The following is a 19,141-nucleotide window of genomic DNA, read 5'->3' as shown; positions in this document are numbered from 1 at the left end:
GTATGTACGTACATCGGTTTGGTGTAGGTACGTACATACAAGGCGACCGTGTACAGTAGAATGAGGTTTTTTTTTTGAATGATTTCAAATATGGCCACAGCATGTATCATTTCGATTCACCGTATCAGCTATACTAGTAGATGTGTGTTTCCACATTTCTTGAGGTCTCTGTTGATTTTCAGGAGATTGTGATTGTTTTTCAAGGAAATGAGATTGTAAGTTTATTTTTATCCTCGTCTTGTTCGAACATTCTATCAGAGTATCACAACAAGACAAAGAAGTTCTTCACTAGAAAAAGAGGCCGAGATTGCAATCTCATAAGGCCATGTTTGGTTAATCCCGTCACCACAGAGATTGAAGGGGATTGGGGAGGTTTGAGGGGGATTTTTACTTGCAACGGATTTAATCCCCTTCAACCCCTTTCAAATCTCTCCAAACCCTGTCTAACCGAACAAGGCCTAAAGAATTCCCGTGAAAAGTGTCTACCCCCCTCCCCCCCCCACCACCACTTTTTGATCTATGGTCGAGATGAAAACCTGAAATTCATCATTCCCACTGCCTCCTGCTCACCCACAAAGTGAAAACCTTCTTCAATATGTTTGATGGGTTTGGAAATCTTGGATTGACATTGGCAATACATTAATTGCACCAATGTTGTCACACCATAAAAATGGAAATGGGTGTCTTTGATTGAAATATTCCGAGGTTCTACCACACATAATGTAATTAAACTAAATCACTTCAACTTGGGTTTTGTCAGCTACCTTATACTTGATACTTGGCTTCTGCGCTTGAGCAAGATATGGTTGTTCACTTGGTTGTTTACCCAGATAGTATAGTACCACATTCGAGCCAACAAAAAAGATTGCAAAGCCCCTCTCCTCGGCCATTTAATTATTGCATTTATAATGCCAAGGATAAGGCGCAATTCATTTTCATGAGAACTCTAATTGAATGGTACTTGGGACATGGCACACTTCCTCCATGATGGAGATACATGGCTTAGTGACCTAGATGTTGGGACCTGCCACACTTCCTAGCTCTACTTGGACCCTTGAGGTCCTTGATCAACAGTTGTGTTGCATGAGATTGTGACGATAATGCCATCAACTTAAACCAACGTAATCCACTTCGGTGCCACAAAGTCCATTTCAAATGCCCATGGCAAACAATCTTGTATGGTTTTGGATTTAATGAACCCATATTGATTCGCATGAACTATGGGTATATACTGTTATGCAATTCAAAGGTAGACTGACCAAAGATATTGTCATGTAATAAGATATGAACTGGGGATTGTCGATATATGTAATTAGAGAAATAAAAGTAGTATTAATACTCTGGATGTTAATATTGCCATCATAGAAATCACTACATAGCCAGTCTCGAGCTCTCTCACATGGCATACACACAACAAGATCCTCAATTTCCTTTTTCAATGAATGGGAGTTCAGGGTCACCAAGGTCATGAGATGGCACAAAAACCAGAAAGGTTGAACCTCATAGATGAGAATTCAAAAGTATCAAGCATATCCTTACCATAGTGCATCAACCTTCAGATCATCATCAGTGATGGTTTTATCTTCTTCAGATCATATGCTAGCGATGCAGTTACATCTGAAGAATTGAGTACAAATAACATGATTTTTTTGTATTCCCATCACCAAGTCTGCCCATCTTAGCCTACATACGGATGAATATATACATATTTTAGAGTGTAGATTCACTCATTTTGGTCAGTATGTAGTCCATATTAGAATCTCTAAAAAGACTTATATTTAGAAATGGAGGAAGTAGTTGTCTAAGATCATGCTTAATTCATGTTTTGAAAGGGTGTAGCAAGATTATATATTAGATGTTGCCTTCGGTTTTTTGGGGATAAATGACCTTTCTAGGGAGAGAACGTATCATTGAAAGTGCAACTATCCCTGGGTGGTTTTGGTAATTCCTCACAACATATAGCTCATTGAGCTAATGCTATTTCAAGATAAACATTTCAGGAAAGCTCAATGATTGGCATGGCATGGATGAGAAAAGTGGACCCCTCAAAATGCTAAGGACAAAGGATTGGCTCAAGCTCAAAGCTCAGGACTCTACATTTTTCATTTTAAGTGATCCAAGATCACATTGAGTCCATAGGAAAAGCCAATACTATCAAGAGGGGGTGAGGTGTTGCTTAATGAGTTTCTTGCTCAAAGTGCTTAGTGATATGCTCCAAAAACCCTCTACTACTTTCTCACATCCACATATGTCCCAAACCAAAAGTCAAACTCGGCCCCACCGAAACTTTCTATCCGGCGCCACCGAGTTCAGTTGACATAGCCACTGCCAGAAACCCTAGTCTTTTCGGTCTCACCGATAGGGATCTCGGTCTCACCGAGATGGGATTGTAATATCTCTGTCTCCCTTCATAAAGTTTCGGTCAAACCGAGATGAGCGATCGGTCCCGGCGAGATTGCAATGCAAACTCTCTGTTTCCCTTTCGTAACGTTTCGGTCCAACCGAGATGAGCGAATCGGTCCCACCGAGTTTGCCTGGCCAACTCTCTGTTTGTCTACTACCAAAATCGGTCTCACCGAGTTTGTGTAATCGGTCTCACCGAGATTACGTTATGCCCTAACCCTAACGAAATCGGTCTCACCGAGATGACGAGTCGGTCCCACCGAAAACCCTAACGGTCACATTATGAACCAAATCGGTCAAACCGAGTTTCATGATTCGGTCCCACCGAGTTTGGTAAATTGTTGTAACGGTTAGATTTTGTGTGGAGGCTATATATACCCCTCCACCCACTCTTCATTCGTGGAGAGAGCCATCAGAACATGCCTACACTTCCAACATACATTTTCTGAGAGAGAACCACCTACACTTGTGTTGAGGTCAAGATATTCTATTCCAACCACATAAATCTTGATCTCTAGCCTTCCCCAAGTTGCTTTCCACTCAAATCATCTTTCCACCAAATCCAATCCTATGAGAGAGAGTTGAGTGTTGGGGAGACTATCATTTGAAGCACAAGGGCAAGGAGTTCATCATCAACACACCATTTGTTACCTCTAGGAGAGTGGTCTCTCCTAGATTGGCTAGGTGTCACTTGGGAGCCTCCGTCAAGATTGTGGAGTTGAACCAAGGAGTTTGTAGGGGCAAGGAGATCGCCTACTTCGTGAAGATCTACCCGAGTGAGGCAAGTCCTTCGTGGGCGACGACCATGGTGGGATAGACAAGGTTGCTTCTTCATGGACCCTTTGTGGGTGGAGCTCTCCGTGGACTCGCACAACCGTTACCCTTCGTGGGTTGAAGTCTCCATCAACGTGGATGTACGATAGCACCACCTATCGGAACCACGGATAAAAAATCTCCGTGTCAACATTGCGTTTGCTCCCTCAAACTCCTCCCTTTACCTTCATATGCAATTGTTTTACTTTCCGCTGCTACACTCTTAGAATTGCATGTGTAAGTTGGTTGCTTGACTTCTACTAAGTTGCTAAATCTGCCAAGAACTAAAATTGGGAAAAGGCTAGATTTTTAATTGGTCAAGTAGTCTAATCACCCCCCTTTAGACATACTTTCGATCCAACAAGTGGTATCAGAGCTTTGGTCTCCATTTGCTTTGATTTCCATAGCTTTTGGTGGTCATAGCCTTGGTTTCACAACCTAGGAGAGTATGGCGTCTAGCGAGGGAAATTACCACCGTAGAGGTCCTTACTTTGATGGTACAAATTTTGCTAGTTGGAAGCATAAGATGAAAATGCATATTCTTGGACATAACCCGGCTGTTTGGGCTATTGCGTGTATTGGCTTGCAAGGTGAATTCTTTGATGGGAGAGAACCAAACCGTGAAGCTACCGCGGAAGAGTTGAAGATGCTGCAATACAATGCTCAAGCTTGTGATATTCTCTTCAACGGATTGTGCCCCGAAGAATTCAACAAAATCAGCCGTCTTGAGAATGCAAAGGAAATTTGGGATACTTTGATTGATATGCACGAAGGTACCGACTCCGTCAAGGAATCCAGGATGTGCTTCAAAGTCAACTTGACAAGTTCAAAATGAAGGATGGTGAAGGCGTCGCTGAAATGTACTCTAGGCTTGCTCTCATCACAAATGAGATTGTCGGCTTAGGAAGTGAAGAGATGACCAACAAATTCATCATCAAGAAGATTCTAAGAGCCTTGGATGGAAAATATGATACCGTGTGCACATTGATCCAGATGATGCCCAATTACAAAGATCTCAAGCCAACGGAAGTCATTGGAAGAATTGTTGCTCATGAGATGTCACTCAAGGATAAGGAAGAACTCCACAACAAGTCAAGCGGTGCTTACAAAGCCTCATGTGAAGCTCCCACATCATCAAGTGAGAAACAAACCTTCAATGAAGAATTGAGCTTAATGGGGAAGCACTTCAACAAGTTCTACAAAAGTAGAAGCAAGGAAAGAAGTTCCAAGTCAAGGTCCTACAATGACAAAAGATCTTCTAGTCGTGAGCGTAATTGCTACAATTGTGGAAGACCCGGACACTATTCCAATGAGTGTACGGCTCCCTACAAAAGAAGAGAAGATTCTCCCAAAAGAAGGAGTAGAAGAGAAGAAACACCACCAAGAGAAAGAAGGAGTAAGATGATCGTTATGAACGAAGAACCTCTCGGAGAAGCAAGGATTCGGAAAGGAAGGATAAGTCATCAAGGAGCTACACAAAAAGAAGACATCAAGCTCATGTTGGTGAATGGGTATCCGGCTCCGACTCCGACAATCACTCCGAAAGAAGTTATCACTCCGACTCCGAATATACTCAAGATGAAGGTGTTGCCGGACTAGCACTTGTGACAACCAACTCCTACGACATATTTGACTCACCAAATGAAGGAATTGGGATATGCTTCATGGCTAAAGGTCCAAAGGTAACACACCCCGAGTATGTTGATTTCAATAGTGATGAAGATGATTTGCTAGGAGATGATGATTTACTTGTTGACAACTCTAGTTATGAAAACTATGATGAATTTGCTATTAATCATGCTAATCAAGATAAAACGAATGATGATGATAAGAAGGAGATTGAGCGTCTAACTAAAGAACTAAACACTCTTAAGTTAGCTCATGAAACTACCTTGGAAGATCATCGAGAACTTTTAAAGACTCATGAGAAGCTACGCTTTGAAAAGCTCAACCTTGAGCAAGAGCATGAGTTTTTAAAGGCAATCAATGATGATCTTCGCAAGAAAAGTTCTTCTTACATTGCCAAGCGTTTACTCTTGTCTACTTACATGCCACAAGTTAAATCTAACAACAAGAACAAGAAAGATTCTTCATCTAGTAGTAACAACAATCATGCTAAATCCAATGTTGTTGCTTCTAGTAGTTCTCTTGATTCCACTAATGACTCTCTTAGCCAAGTTACACTTGAGCAAGAAAATAGCTTATTGAAGGGAATTATAGAGAAAGGTGTTTACAAGAGCCTTGCCGGAAGTAAGCAATTTGAGGAAATTGTACGCAAGCAAGGAAGGCACCGGAAGAATCAAGGTGTTGGTTTTGAACGAAAGTTCAATGCCAATGGAGTTGAGTGGGAAGAAGATCAATACCCCAAGACGAAGTTTGTTCCTCAACAAGAGAAGTATGATCCTACTTCTTTCCAAGGAACACAAGCTCAAGATGATCTTCCACCACAAGACCACAAGCAAAAAGGCAAGGACAAGCTTCAAGAGGAGATTGATGCATTTGAAGAAGCACCTAAGGCCTTGGTCAAGTGGGTTCCCAAGACTACATCAAGTTCTACTTCATCAAGTACGACTACAACTCCAAGGATTCCCATCAAGATGGTGTGGATCCCGAAGAAGAAGAACTAGAGAGTTCTTGAGGGTGACTCCGCCAACATACTTCACTCTTATCATTTTGGCAAGGACAAGTGCAAACAACTTCCATATCTTGCACTAGTCCAAGGAGTCACAAACCCTCTTATTGGTAAGACAAGGGACAAGGTAACCTAATGCTTTCATGGACAACATCTTGTGTATACATCACTCTATGTCTATGGATATCCTTGCTTGTTCCTTGTGGGACTAACCCGTGTAGGTATTGAAAGTGCAACTCACTCCAATGGATTGCTCCGAATGATCTACATCAACATTGAGGATCCACATCTTCAACACCTACATGAAGTCATCATCGACAAAACCCAAGGTTAGTTCATCCCTCTTAGGGGGGATATCACATCTAGGGGAGCTTTACTCTAAGAATTGAGCTAAAGCAACTCTAATGGTGTGAGCACAACAATGCTTTATGTAAAAGTGGTAACCCCACTTGTGCTTAAACGATGAGTATGACCTATGATCAAATGTTCTCATTTGACTCCTAAGTCAATATACTCATATATAGATGACCTAGTCATCGCCAATTGCTTGATAGATGCTAGAGTGTTTGTGCATGCTTTGTCACATATTTCATTTGTCATTTTATTGTGTGAGCATGTTGGATGCATATTTTACTCATTCGAGGACATCCATTTGTTGCTTTGATTGTTTGGCTTTTTCTCTTTTGCCAAATGGATGGACTAGAATGCCTAAGAACTCCCTCTAGCTATCTATGCTTTCCTCGTCTCAAACTCTATTCATGCTACATCACAAAGTTTGATCAAGTCAGATTCGAACCACTCTGTGTGAGGAGCACTCGGAGTCCCCGATTCGTCATAGACTTAAACTTCCAAAACCTCTTTGTGCATTTCGGTCTGACCGATTCATCCTTTTTGGTCCTACCGAGATCACTTAGTTGATCTAGGTTTTCAATCTCGGTGCAACCGATTAGAACCTTTCGGTCACACCGAGTTGCAGTAACTGCCTGCAGTTTTGCATCTCGGTGCCACCGAGTTGTTCCACTCGGTCACACCGACAGGGTCAGGTTATATATACTGACGGGTCAAATTTTGGAAATTTTCCGAAACCCTTCACCCGCGCGTAACCTGCTCTGCCTCTTCGGGTCTCCGGATCGTCTTCTCGCCGCCAGCGACCTCTCGCCGCTGGTCTCCGCCGCCGTCAACGGCAATCTGCTCCGCCGTTGCCGCCGTAGCGAACACTCGCCGCTCTAGGGTAAGTGTTCGACCCCTTGTGCTGTCTTTTTCACTCCGATTCCTAGCACAAGGACAATGCCATGTTTCTTGCCACGATTGAGATTGATCCATCCAGCTAAAACTTCCTTAGGTCTAGATTGATTCGAAAATTTTAGGGTTAGCTCTCCGCAAAACTCATCTCGGACCGACCGAACTGTAGAAATCGGTCTCACCAATTCGGCCTTGGCCATTGCACATGCGCTTTTCGGTCTGACCGAAACGTGCAAATCGGTGTGACCGAGTTCAAGATTCTGTGAAACCCTAGCAATCTCGGTGCCACCGAACGGTGACTCGGCCCTACCGAGTTCACTAGTTTAGGTTCCAAGTGTTGCTTCGGTATCACCGAGTTTGTCAATTCGGTAGCTCCGAGATCACTTCTGTAGAGAACTAAAACTAAGATTTTTGACTCAATTATTTTGCAAAACCTCTGTACTTTGTGATGCTCATCTACTCTACCTCATCTACAACCTATTCACAGGGTCTGCTGACAGTTTGCCTGAAGATGTCTGATCAAAGTGACAGTCAGAACAAGTCTGAGGAACAGGTGCAGATGAGTGAGAGCTCAGATCCCTCCAGCACTTCTGATGATGGATGTAGGAGCACTCCAAGCAACTTGCCAAAGGTAGCTACCAGGACAAGGAAGAAGAAAACCTCAGATTCTGAAGATGAGGATTATGTGGCTGTTGAGGATGAGGCCACTTCAAGAAAGAAGGTGCCGAAGAAGGAGTATAGCACTACTGCTGCAACAAAGCCCGGAATGAAAACAAAGGCTCCAGCAAGAAGAGTTCCAATGTCAAAAGCCAGAGCCTCAACTGCTGAAGCTTCCAAGCCAAAGAAAGTTGCCACAGGTGAAACTATGAAGTTCACCATTGAATCAGATGATGGTGAAGCAGCAGGTGATGGTAAAAAGAAGAAGAAGGCAAGAACCACTACTGCCAAAGTTCTTGGCAAGCCACCAATGATGAGAGATTTTGAAGAAGAAGAAGAAGAACAAGAGGGTGTTGCACCAGCACCCAAAGCTCAGAAGCTCATGGGAGATGCAATCAGATCAGGGGCTGCTCCATCTAAGCCCAAAGCTGCTCCCAAGGCTGCTGCTCCAGCTCAGAAGCCTAAACCCAAGAGGAACACCAGAAGTATTCCTGCTGAGGAGAAGAACAAGGCCCCAGTGCCTGAAGCTGCTGAAGAAGAGGAAGATGACTCACTTGTTTTGAGGAAACTGAAGCCCAAGATCCCTGACCACAATGATGCACATCCTGTTGCAGAAAACATGAAAATCAGGAAGGATTCAGGACTGAGATTATGGAGATAGTCTGATCCATATGCTGTCAGGAGGAGAACTGCTGTAGATTACAGGTTTCACACTAAGGAACAGCAAGACTTTTATGAGATAATTTTGCTTGACAAGAAGCCCATAGTGTGTGACATGAGATGGGTTGACTGGGAGTACATCAAGGAGAATGAAGATCACTATCCAGGTGTATATGACAGCTTCAAAGCATGTGGAGTTGATACATTTGTTGCCCAGAAGCTCACCAAGTGGATTGATGAGTTGATCATTCAATTTTACTCCATTGCCCACTTCTACCGAGATGGGAAGATCATTTGGATGTCTGAAGGTACAAGGTACCAATCTACTATTGAAGAATGGGCTCAGTTGATCAATGCCCCGGAAGAAAATGAGGATGACTTGGATGTTTTTGCTGAGAAGAAGAAAGACCATAACACTATGGCACACATGTACAGAGAGATCCCAGATGATGCTTTGGAGACTCATAAGTTTGGATCTGTCCACTTCTTGTTGTCTGGTCTGCCTACCATCAACTGGATCCTAAGGCACGCATTGCTTCCCAAGTCAGGTGATCACAAGATGATCAGAGGACATGCTATCAATCTGCTACATTTGTTTGATGTGCCTCAAAAGTTCAAAGTCATGAGTCTGATTGTGGAGACAATCAAAAGGATATCAGCTGGTCAGAAGAGATTTTATGGGTATGCCCCACAAATTCAGGAGCTCATCAACTCCAAGATGGGCACATGCAAATATCAATTGGATAAGGAGCACCTGCCCATCTACCCTAAATTTGAAGACAACACTGTTGTCATGAATGAGAATGAACCATCATCAGCTCAAGCACATGAGAAGAGAGAAAAGGCAAGGGCAGAGAAAGCTGCAAGAATGCCAACTGTTGAAGAGGCATCTCAAGTGTTCTTGAAATCCAAGCAAGATCAGCTTGGATATCTGATTCAATCCACCTTGAGGATTGGGAAGGGCTTGGCCACCCTGACTCAAAACCAGGAGAGTTTGGAGAGCATCATTGAGCAAAAATTCTATGATCTTGATGTCAAGGTAACTGAGATCCAAATTGCAGTTGAGCAGCTACAGGAGGAAGCAGAGGAGAAGAAGGGCAAGTCTACTAAAGATGCTTTTGCTAGAGTGCCCAGAGGACAGAGATCTGCTGCAGTGCCGGTCACAGATATTAGAGCTACAACATCAGCACCAGCAGCTACAGCTCTAGTGCCACCTCCAGCAGCCACTCCACCAGCTCCAGCTACATCAACAAATTCCTTCGTCCTTGGAGTTCTCTCTACACCACCTTCCAAAGACCAAGCCTGAGAGTCGTTTAGCACTATGCATTTTTTGAACTTTTTGGTAACTTGTTGCCAAAGGGGGATAAAAATGTATAGATCATAGGCTTCAAGAGAGAGTGTTGCTTTTTTATCTCTCTTGCTATTTTGGTTGAACTTCTTTATTGTGTGCTTGTGTGAGATACTTTATGTCCTTGTGAGATACTTGTTTGATCATGTGTTTGATCATATGCTACCCTTAATGCTTGTTGGATGATATTATCTCTTATATCCTTATATGATCATTCACTTGCTTGGTGATGAGCGCATGCTTTTAACTTCTATCATTTTGAGCGCTCCACCAAGATGTATGTGACATGGAAAAGTAACCCACGATCCTAATCGATTGTGCATTTGCATTCAAAAGCAAATTTTAAATAATGCACAAATTTAGGAGAAGCTCTTGCTTATCACATACTTCTCAAAACGACGATATTTTTCAATCTTATTATCATTTGTCGAAGCTTTGATCTATATGTTGTCATCAATTACCAAAAAGGGGGAGATTGAAAGTGCAACTATCCCTGGGTGGTTTTGATAATTCCTAACAACATATATCTCATTGAGCTAATGCTATTTCAAGATAAACATTTCAGGAAAGCTCAATGATTGGCATGGCATGGATGAGAAAAGTGGACCCCTCAAAATGCTAAGGACAAAGGATTGGCTCAAGCTCAAAGCTCAGGACTCTACATTTTTCATTTTAAGTGATCCAAGATCACATTGAGTCCATAGGAAAAGCCAATACTATCAAGAGGGGGTGAGGTGTTGCTTAATGAGTTTCTTGCTCAAAGTGCTTAGTGATATGCTCCAAAAACCCTCTACTACTTTCTCACATCCACATATGTCCCAAACCAAAAGTCAAACTCGGCCCCACCGAAACTTTCTATCCGGCGCCACCGAGTTCAGTTGACATAGCCACTGCAAGAAACCCTAGTCTTTTCGGTCTCACCGATAGGGATCTCGGTCTCACTAAGATGGGATTGTAATCTCTCTGTCTCCCTTCGTAACGGTTCGGTCAAACCGAGATGAGCGATCGGTCCCACCGAGATTGCAATGCAAACTCTCTGTTTCCCTTTCGTAACGTTTCGGTCCAACCGAGATGAGCGAATCGGTCCCACGGAGTTTGCCTGACCAACTCTCTGTTTGTCTATTACCAAAATTGGTCTCACCGAGTTTGCCTGACCAACTCTCTGTTTGTCTATTACCAAAATCGGTCTCACCGAGTTTGTGTAATCGGTCTCACCGAGATTACGTTATTCCCTAACCCTAACGAAATCGGTCTCACCGAGATGACGAGTCGGTCCCACCGAAAACCCTAACGGTCACATTATGAACCAAATCGGTGAGACCGAGTTTCATGATTCGGTCCCACCGAGTTTGGTAAATTATGTGTAACGGTTAGATTTTGTGTGGAGGCTATATATACCCCTCCACCCACTCTTCATTCGTGGAGAGAGCCATCAGAACATGCCTACACTTCCAACATACATTTTCTGAGAGAGAACCACCTACACTTGTGTTGAGGTCAAGATATTCTATTCCAACCACATAAATCTTGATCTCTAGCCTTCCCCAAGTTGCTTTCCACTCAAATCATCTTTCCACCAAATCCAATCCTATGAGAGAGAGTTGAGTGTTGGGGAGACTATCATTTGAAGCACAAGGGCAAGGAGTTCATCATCAACACACCATTTGTTACCTCTAGGAGAGTGGTCTCTCCTAGATTGGCTAGGTGTCACTTGGGAGCCTCCGTCAAGATTGTGGAGTTGAACCAAGGAGTTTGTAGGGGCAAGGAGATCGCCTACTTCGTGAAGATCCACCCGAGTGAGGCAAGTCCTTCGTGGGCGACGACCATGGTGGGATAGACAAGGTTGCTTCTTCGTGGACCCTTTGTGGGTGGAGCCCTCCGTGGACTCGCGCAACCGTTACCCTTCGTGGGTTGAAGTCTCCATCAACGTGGATGTACGATAGCACCACCTATCGGAACCACGGATAAAAAATCTCCGTGTCAACATTGCGTTTGCTCCCTCAAACTCCTCCCTTTACCTTCATATGCAATTGTTTTACTTTCCGCTGCTACACTCTTAGAATTGCATGTGTAAGTTGGTTGCTTGACTTGTGCTAAGTTGCTAAAATCTGCCAAGAACTAAAATTGGGAAAAGGCTAGATTTTTAATTGGTCAAGTAGTCTAATCACCCCCCCTGTAGACATACTTTCGATCCTACAATCATCAAGGGGATACAAACACAATAAGCACATGCCTAGACTCTACATAATTAGGATGCATACAACTCTCTCACACACACAGGCTCACGCCGGCAAAGGGCAAAGTCATACAAGATTGGAGCTATGGTTAGACAGAAGAAAAAGACACCCCCCCCCCCCCCCAAAGAATCAAGATAGTGATTGACAAAATACAACGACCATCATTGGCATCAATCATCTCTTGACAACACAAGGGCTATGATAAATGTTCTAAAAAAGTTCATGAAGGGAGCGGGGTGCAAATGCTGCCGCCGCTGGATCAAACCAACCACTGAAGACCAAAGTGTGTGCTTTCACCCTGAATATTTAGTCAGAGCAAATCTCAAGCAAAGCATTCAACAAGGTAACCAACTAGGGCCAGACATGGAATTTTCATCCCGGAGCTCAAGACTGGGTACTCGAGAAACACAATCAAATCAGAGTCATCATGTGTTGTCGTCTCCACTTTCCGTGATCCAGCATGCCACACGAGTGATGATCATGCACGCACAAGCAGCCAGTGGTCGTACAAATTCATGTTCTTTACAGTTGAGCTAATTGTGTGGCCAGCCAAAAGACCGCACATCTATAAAAGCACTACGATCAGGGATAATCCGTACATTGGCTACAAACTCACCGGCGACCATCACACACTTGCCAATATTAGGGAAGAGCTAGCCAGAGGCAGGAACCAAACCAAGAGCAAAAAATAGGCAAGGTCCTCCATGGACTCCCTCAAGTCCTGCTCCATCGATCACATGCATGCATGCATGCACATGGGGGCGCTAGATCTCCTCTGGCTTGCTACCACGATCCCAAACTCTTCTCTTCCACACGCGTACGTAGAAGGGGAGGAAAAAGGAAGGACGACGCACGTACGAACGAGTCGAATTATCTATAGGGAATCGTCCATCGATCGAGAAACCAAGATCAGGCCGGCCGCCGATCGATCTCGTTGAATAAATGGAGAGGAGCAAGGGCTGCCTCTCGCTGCTGCTCCTCGCGGCCGTGGTGGCGTCCCTCGTCGCCGGCTCGTCGGCGGGCATCTACCACATCGTCGGCGCCGGCAAGGGCTGGCAGATGGCCCCCAACAAGACCTACTACGGGGACTGGGCCCGCACCCGGAACATCAGCGTGGGCGACAAGCTCAGTGAGTCGATCTATCTATCATCAATTCCTATTTATTTTTTTCCCCTTCTTCTTCTCCGGCTCCGGCGGGCGCCATCGATGGGTCCTTGACGCCGGCCGTCGCATCGCATGCGCGCAGTGTTCCTGTACCGGAGCGGGGTGTACAACATCGTGGAGGTGCCGAGCCGGGAGCTGTTCGACGGGTGCAGCATGCGCAACATCACCAACCGGTACCAGAACGGGCCTACCATCATCGAGCTCATCCCGCCCGCCGGCCCGCGCTACTACTTCTGCGGCGTCGGCAAGCACTGCGAGGAGGGCCAGAAGCTCAAGATCTACGTCGCCCCCTTCGCGCCCTCCCGCACGCAGAATGACGACCAGGCCGAAGACGCCGACGACGACGGCGACGTCATGTCCGGCGGCTCGCCCGCCCCCGCCGCCGTGCCGCTGCTCGCCCTCGCCGCCTGCTTGCTGCCGCTTCCGCTGCTGCTGATGTAAACTTGATCCATCAACGTCAACGATCTGTCAATCGGTCAATCGTATATGTGTACGGTTTTTTCACCAGCAAAATAATGGGCACTACTCGGCACGTTCGTACGCCCGGCCCGATCAGAACCCAACCAGCAGCGCGCCCCAGATCCTACTATACAGACATGGAAGAGAGCTCCAGGACGACGCTGTCCAGGAGATCCTCTTCCGTTGTTCCACAGCCTGCAAGCGGTGGCGCGAACTTGTGGCCGATCCTTCCTTCCTCCGTCGCCGCTGGTCGGCGGATGCACCCAGATCGTCTTCCATCTTCGGCTTCTTCGCTCCGCAGCTACTACCTCGGTCCTGGATTATTGGTTCCCATTTTTTTTGTGCCAAATGTTCACCATAAATTTAGGACATCGATAAAGACCGAACGTTCGGTCTGGGCGCCTCCCAGACCGAACGAGAAGTTCGGTGCGACAAGCTGCCCCCTACGAACGAAATCGTTCGGGAGGAGAGGCCTCCGAGCCCGAACGCTCCTTCCAGTTGCTCCTACAGGCCTAGGCCTTTCTCTGTACAGAAAAAAAGCCCACAAAAACAAAAAAAAAACCATGTTTTTGTTGTGACAAAAATAGACATTGTTCGTTTGCACGACAAAAAATGCCATGGTCTTTTGACATGCTATGAAAAAAGTAGACATGCTCGTGAGTCCAGAATGTAAGTACACTAAAATAATATGGGAAATCTACTAAAAGTTGTTCAACAATTTGCCATGTTCTGCAAAAAAAAATGTTTGTTATGTTATACTCAAATTTGCCATCTTCGACATTTTCTACAAAAATTGCCATGTTCCCATGGCAACTAGCAGAAGTTCATCTAGAGATTTATTTCATGCATCACCTTATATTAGAAGTAAAAATTGCCATGGAAAAACAAGTAAAAATTGTCGTGTCATTAAAAGTAAACATTGTCATGGCAAAAAAGAGTAAAACTTGCCAAGACAAAAAAAAAGAAAAAATTGCCATGGCAAAATGATATAAAATTTGCCATTTCATTTAAAGTAAAATTACCATGGCAAGAAAGAGTAAAAATTTGCCATGGCAAAATGATGTAAAATTTGCCATGTCATTTAAAGTAAAATTGACATGGCAAAAAAAGAGTGAAACTTGCCATGGCAAAATAAAGTAAAAATTGCCACGGCAAAGATAGAGTAAAATTTGCCATGGAAAAATGAAGTAAAATTTGCCATGTCATTTAAAGTAAAATTGCCATGGCAAAAACATATTAAAAATTTGCCATGGAAAATAAAAGTAATGTTTCCATGGAAATGAAGTAAAATATTTCATATGATACTTAGAAAAAGTATCAAATAAAATTGCCATGGTCTAAAAATATACAATTTGCCGTGGACATAAACTAAATTTGCCATGGTGCATAAACTAAATTTTCCACGATGCAGAAAAGAATTTTTGCCATGCATCTATTTCTTCCTCGAAGAAAAAAGAATGTAAAACAGTAAATACCATGGCAAAAGTAGCTCCGTAAGATCATGGCAACTGTGCATATATGAATCTGCCATGCTAATTAAATAAAATAGATTGCCATGTGATGTTAAACAAATTTGACATGGTCTACATAGTAGGGTCATGACAAAGGTCATTACCTAAATATCATGGCAAAAATTGCCATGATATACTTGTTAGGGGCATGGCAAGGTCGCTACCTGAAATATGTCATGTTTGACTAACCTACTTCTAAGAAATTTGCCATGTCAATGTGTGAAAACATGTGATGTCTCACTTTAGGAAAAAAATGCCATGCGACCAAATGCAAAATTTATCTATAAATGGAAAGTGTGAGTAGACAAAAAAATATGAATTATGTCATATGATTATTTGCCGTGTCACTCCACAGAAATTGCCACATTACTTTGAATATTTCTACTAATTTTGTCATGGCCTACTACTAACCTATCTCTTAACACAAATTAAAACTCAATACGAATCAGCTACCAACCAACAAATAGTTGAAGGCCATTTGATTGGGCAAAAAGAACAAGGCAACTATACCAAGTTAGTATAAGAGAAAATGTCATGCTTCGTCTCATAAAAATGTTGCCATGTTGCATAAAAAAAAAGAAGAAATTTGCAATGCTCACGGCAAAAAAACCATGCTGAAAACATGACACGGCAATTTTAGAGATTGTGAACTTTGGTGAAAATTGCCATCACAGAAACAAAAAAAATTCACTATATAACATGGCCAAAAAAAGTGTGAATGTGCCATGGCAAAAAAGAAGACTATATTGCCATGGCAATTTAGAGAATGTAAAAATAGACAATATTTACCATGTTTCTACACAAAAATTGCCATGACATCTCTACCGCCAAAACAAAAAGTATTGAAAATGACCATGGTAACTATGGGTTTAAAGTTCCCATGAAATTTCTACCGCTATAAGATGATTGAACCATAATGATCTTCTTGAAAGATGTCAAAATATAGGAATTTGCCATGGAAATTATTGTTGTTTCCCAAACAAAAAACATGGCAAATTTGCAATGCTGGTGCATATCAAACTTGCCATCACTGCAAACAAATTTGCCATCATTTTTAATGGGTCACATTTTTATCTCTAACTTGCCATCTGTTCTAGAACAAACCACAAACTGGCAGCCTACAAAAAATGTTGGAGCGATGTGCAATGTTAATACACAAAAAACACTAGGGATTTCACATCCTACAGCTGATACAACATGGACGACCTGGAGGTGTCGCATATGCAGGATCAGAGAAACAAAAATCAGAGATTCTGACCAAATAAATAGGCGAGCAGCGGTCTGACTTTACCTGCGAGAAGAATGGGCGAGCAGCGGCCTGGCCTGCGGGGACGAAGATGATGAAGGCAGGCGGGGCGGGGGCCTGCATCTGCGACCGAAGTGGCCGGAGCGGTGGTGGTTTCAGAATGCCGACCTTCTCCCGATGTCACCAGCGCCACCGGTGGCGTCAGACCCGACAACTCCGGTGCTGTGTAGCTCCTTTCACCGCGCAAGGAGCTGGTTCCCCCCGCGGTCCTCGCCGCCGCAAACAGCTGGTTCCCTGCCGCACTCGCGCTCAAGCTCTCCAACCGAGATATGTCGGAGCACAACATGCGGTCTCTCCTCACCCATGGCCCCAAGTCGCACTATTTTGAGGACGGCGCAGCCCGCCTCGCCTCCGCTGCTCCTCGGCCCTCGCCTGTGCCGCTCCTCGCCACCGCCGCTCGTCGGCGCACGCCTCTGCCGCTCCACGCCCCCGATGCGAAAATACTCCTCACGCCCGCGGTCGCCTGAGGGAGTGCGCCGCAATTCCCTCCGGTCTCTGCCCCGAGACGGGGCGCGCCGCCGCGTTGTCCAGGGCGAGGACCGCCGCCGCTACTCGCCTCTTTCCTCCACCGCTCCTCGCCTCCGACGCGGAGAGCTCGTCTCGCGTGCGGCAACCAGAGGGAGTGCGCCGCAAAGGCTTGCGGCCTCCAGCCTCTGCTCCGAGACGGTAGGCGCCGTCGTGGTCGCCGGCGACCACGCGACCTCATCGACGTTATCTGCTCACTCGTCTGCAAGCCAACGAAAGGAAATGAGAAAGCGGTGGGGAAAGGATTAGGACGGCCGGTTCGGGACGAGTTGCTGCTTTTCCGAACGAGAAAAGGCGTGACGTGTCAGACCCCATCTGCTGCAAGATTCGTGCGGATAATTCAATGGTAGAAAAGTCGTTCGGGCTGAGATCCTAGAACGTGGCACGTTCGGCACTTATCAATACCGTAAATTTAACAAACAAAATGTTCATGCGAATATTTTGTTAGTTAAATATTTGGTCAAAATTTGACACAAATTACAAAGAGAACCAATAAAGCAGGACGGAGGTAGTAGGGGCTAGAGGGCAGGTTTTTGTCCCAGCACCGCGATCGCCGCTCCCTCGGCTCGTTTTTCCCCGAGGCTGTCGCCGGCTTCTTGGGCTACGCGGAACCCCTTGGCGCGCGCCGTGGCCTCCTCCTCGTGAGCATCAACGGTTGGATCTCCGCCGGGCCCATCCCCATACAGCTGGCCGTCTGCGACCCGCTTCACGGCACGTACGGCGTGCTCTCTCCTCTCATGAGCAACAAGTGCACACTCATACTAGCTAGTTATGCCATTCTAACCGGTGCGGACCTTTCCTCGAAACGACAGCAAAGTCCGTCATCAGGGCGACCTTCTTCAAAGCGCTGATCATCTGCACCAACGCAGGCCCTGTGGGAGACCCTAATTGCACTTCCAGTGAGTTTGATCTCTACATGTTCTCGTCCAATGAGTCGAGCTGGACCGCGCCTCGGGGGTGCTTTAGCCAACGTGATGACATGGAGGACGTGGGGGGCAGGCACAACAATGCCGCCGTCTATGGGGGCACGGCACATTGGCTCTTCCGAGGCACGTCGGACTATTACACCCTCCCGGTGAGCGTTGACACTGGCCATGTCTCCTCATCAAAGCTCTCGATTCCGATAGTTATTCTTATAAAAAAAGAAGAAACATGAACACTTATTTGGGACAAAAAGAGATGTGAAATTACAACAACATACGACGTTTTGAAAAACACAAAGTGTTAATTTGGTAAAGTTATTCTCATAAAAAGAGAAATAGGAAATGTCCTATTTTTGTACGGAAATTTGCAAAAAAATACATACTCTGCAAAGAAGATTCAAAATAATAGCGAGAATGAAATTTCCCTCCATGTCAAAATGTAAGATGTTTTTCTAGTCTAGTTTATCCTACGGAGACGTCTTATATTTGGGTACAGAGGTAATTGACAATGAATATATTATTAATCAGCAAGCTTTTTCCTTGAAAAGAATAGGGAATGGCATTTTTTTCAAGCACAGGAAAAAGGAAGGGGAAAAAAAGGTCCCACCGAGACTTGAACTCGGGTTACTGGATTCAGAGTCCAATGTCCTAACCACTAGACCATGGGACCATTTGTTGATTCGATTTTCCAATTACGCTTTTTATTATGTTCAGAGCGGGTCACGTTGTATATGGAAAATCGAACTAACTGTGGATGGCTAATCACCGTGACCTTTTGAACAGTGCCCGCCGTGATGTGGTGCTGCTGGCTGAAGAGCTGTCTAGCTAGCTGCGCGATGGGTTTAACCGCTTTGTCGCTCAGTACTATGTTCTTCGGATAACAAAGTAGACAAAGCAAGTGACAACACAAATTAAAGATGCAAGTTTGCTGTAAAAGCAGAAAGAAAGTCTCTCTGGTCTGGCCTTGTAGCTCAAATGTAGGTGACCAGTGCGCAGTAGAGGGAGCCAGGAGGGGAGGTCCAGTGGAATTACATCAAAGTAAGCCTAATTCCTGATTTTCCAAATATTCCGAGCCCCAAGAATCACTAGTTCATTGAAGAGAGGGCCATTCCACCTAGAGACAGCAAAAAAAACCATGTCATAAAGGTCAAGGGCTGGGAGGCAGCTCAAGTTTAGTTAGTTCCAACAAAAAGCACTAAACAAGAAGTGGAAAAACAAATTGTCATGGTTCTCCTCTTCGTTGGTGTTTCTTTTTGCGGGA

General features: G+C 44.7%; 1 protein-coding gene, 1 long non-coding RNA gene and 1 other non-coding gene across 3 annotated transcripts; 1 reads left to right on the top strand and 2 right to left on the bottom strand.

Moving 5' to 3' along the window:
* The first annotated feature begins 12,934 nt into the window (after nt 1-12,934).
* On the top strand, nt 12,935-13,947 carry LOC123183198 (cucumber peeling cupredoxin-like). The gene is made up of 2 exons (XM_044595960.1): nt 12,935-13,121; nt 13,239-13,947. The coding sequence occupies exons 1-2, from the start codon at nt 12,935-12,937 to the stop codon at nt 13,595-13,597; spliced, it is 546 nt and encodes a 181-aa protein (XP_044451895.1). The 3' UTR covers nt 13,598-13,947.
* A 2,206-nt stretch (nt 13,948-16,153) lies between these two features.
* Nucleotides 16,154-17,201, bottom strand: LOC123183199 (uncharacterized). The gene is made up of 2 exons (XR_006492469.1): nt 16,418-17,201; nt 16,154-16,244 (listed from the first exon to the last, which is right to left on the bottom strand). It is a non-coding gene; the product is annotated as an uncharacterized lncRNA (long non-coding RNA).
* A 1,277-nt stretch (nt 17,202-18,478) lies between these two features.
* Nucleotides 18,479-18,550, bottom strand: TRNAQ-CUG (transfer RNA glutamine (anticodon CUG)). The gene has a single exon. It is a non-coding gene; the product is annotated as a tRNA-Gln (tRNA).
* Between the last annotated feature and the right edge of the window lie 591 nt (nt 18,551-19,141).

This window comes from Triticum aestivum, chromosome 1D (genome assembly GCF_018294505.1).
Source record: "Triticum aestivum cultivar Chinese Spring chromosome 1D, IWGSC CS RefSeq v2.1, whole genome shotgun sequence".
Classification (NCBI taxonomy): domain Eukaryota; kingdom Viridiplantae; phylum Streptophyta; class Magnoliopsida; order Poales; family Poaceae; genus Triticum; species Triticum aestivum.
This window is presented reverse-complemented; position numbering and strand designations above follow the sequence as displayed.

What these genes read in the sequence shown, in the direction of transcription:
- LOC123183198 (XM_044595960.1), top strand. Translation starts at nt 12,935, where the DNA reads ATGGAGAGGAGCAAGGGCTGCCTCTCGCTGCTGCTCCTCGCGGCCGTG. An exon ending in CAGCGTGGGCGACAAGCTCA is followed by an intron (nt 13,122 to 13,238) that starts GTGAGTCGATCT and finishes GCATGCGCGCAG; the next exon opens with TGTTCCTGTACCGGAGCGGG.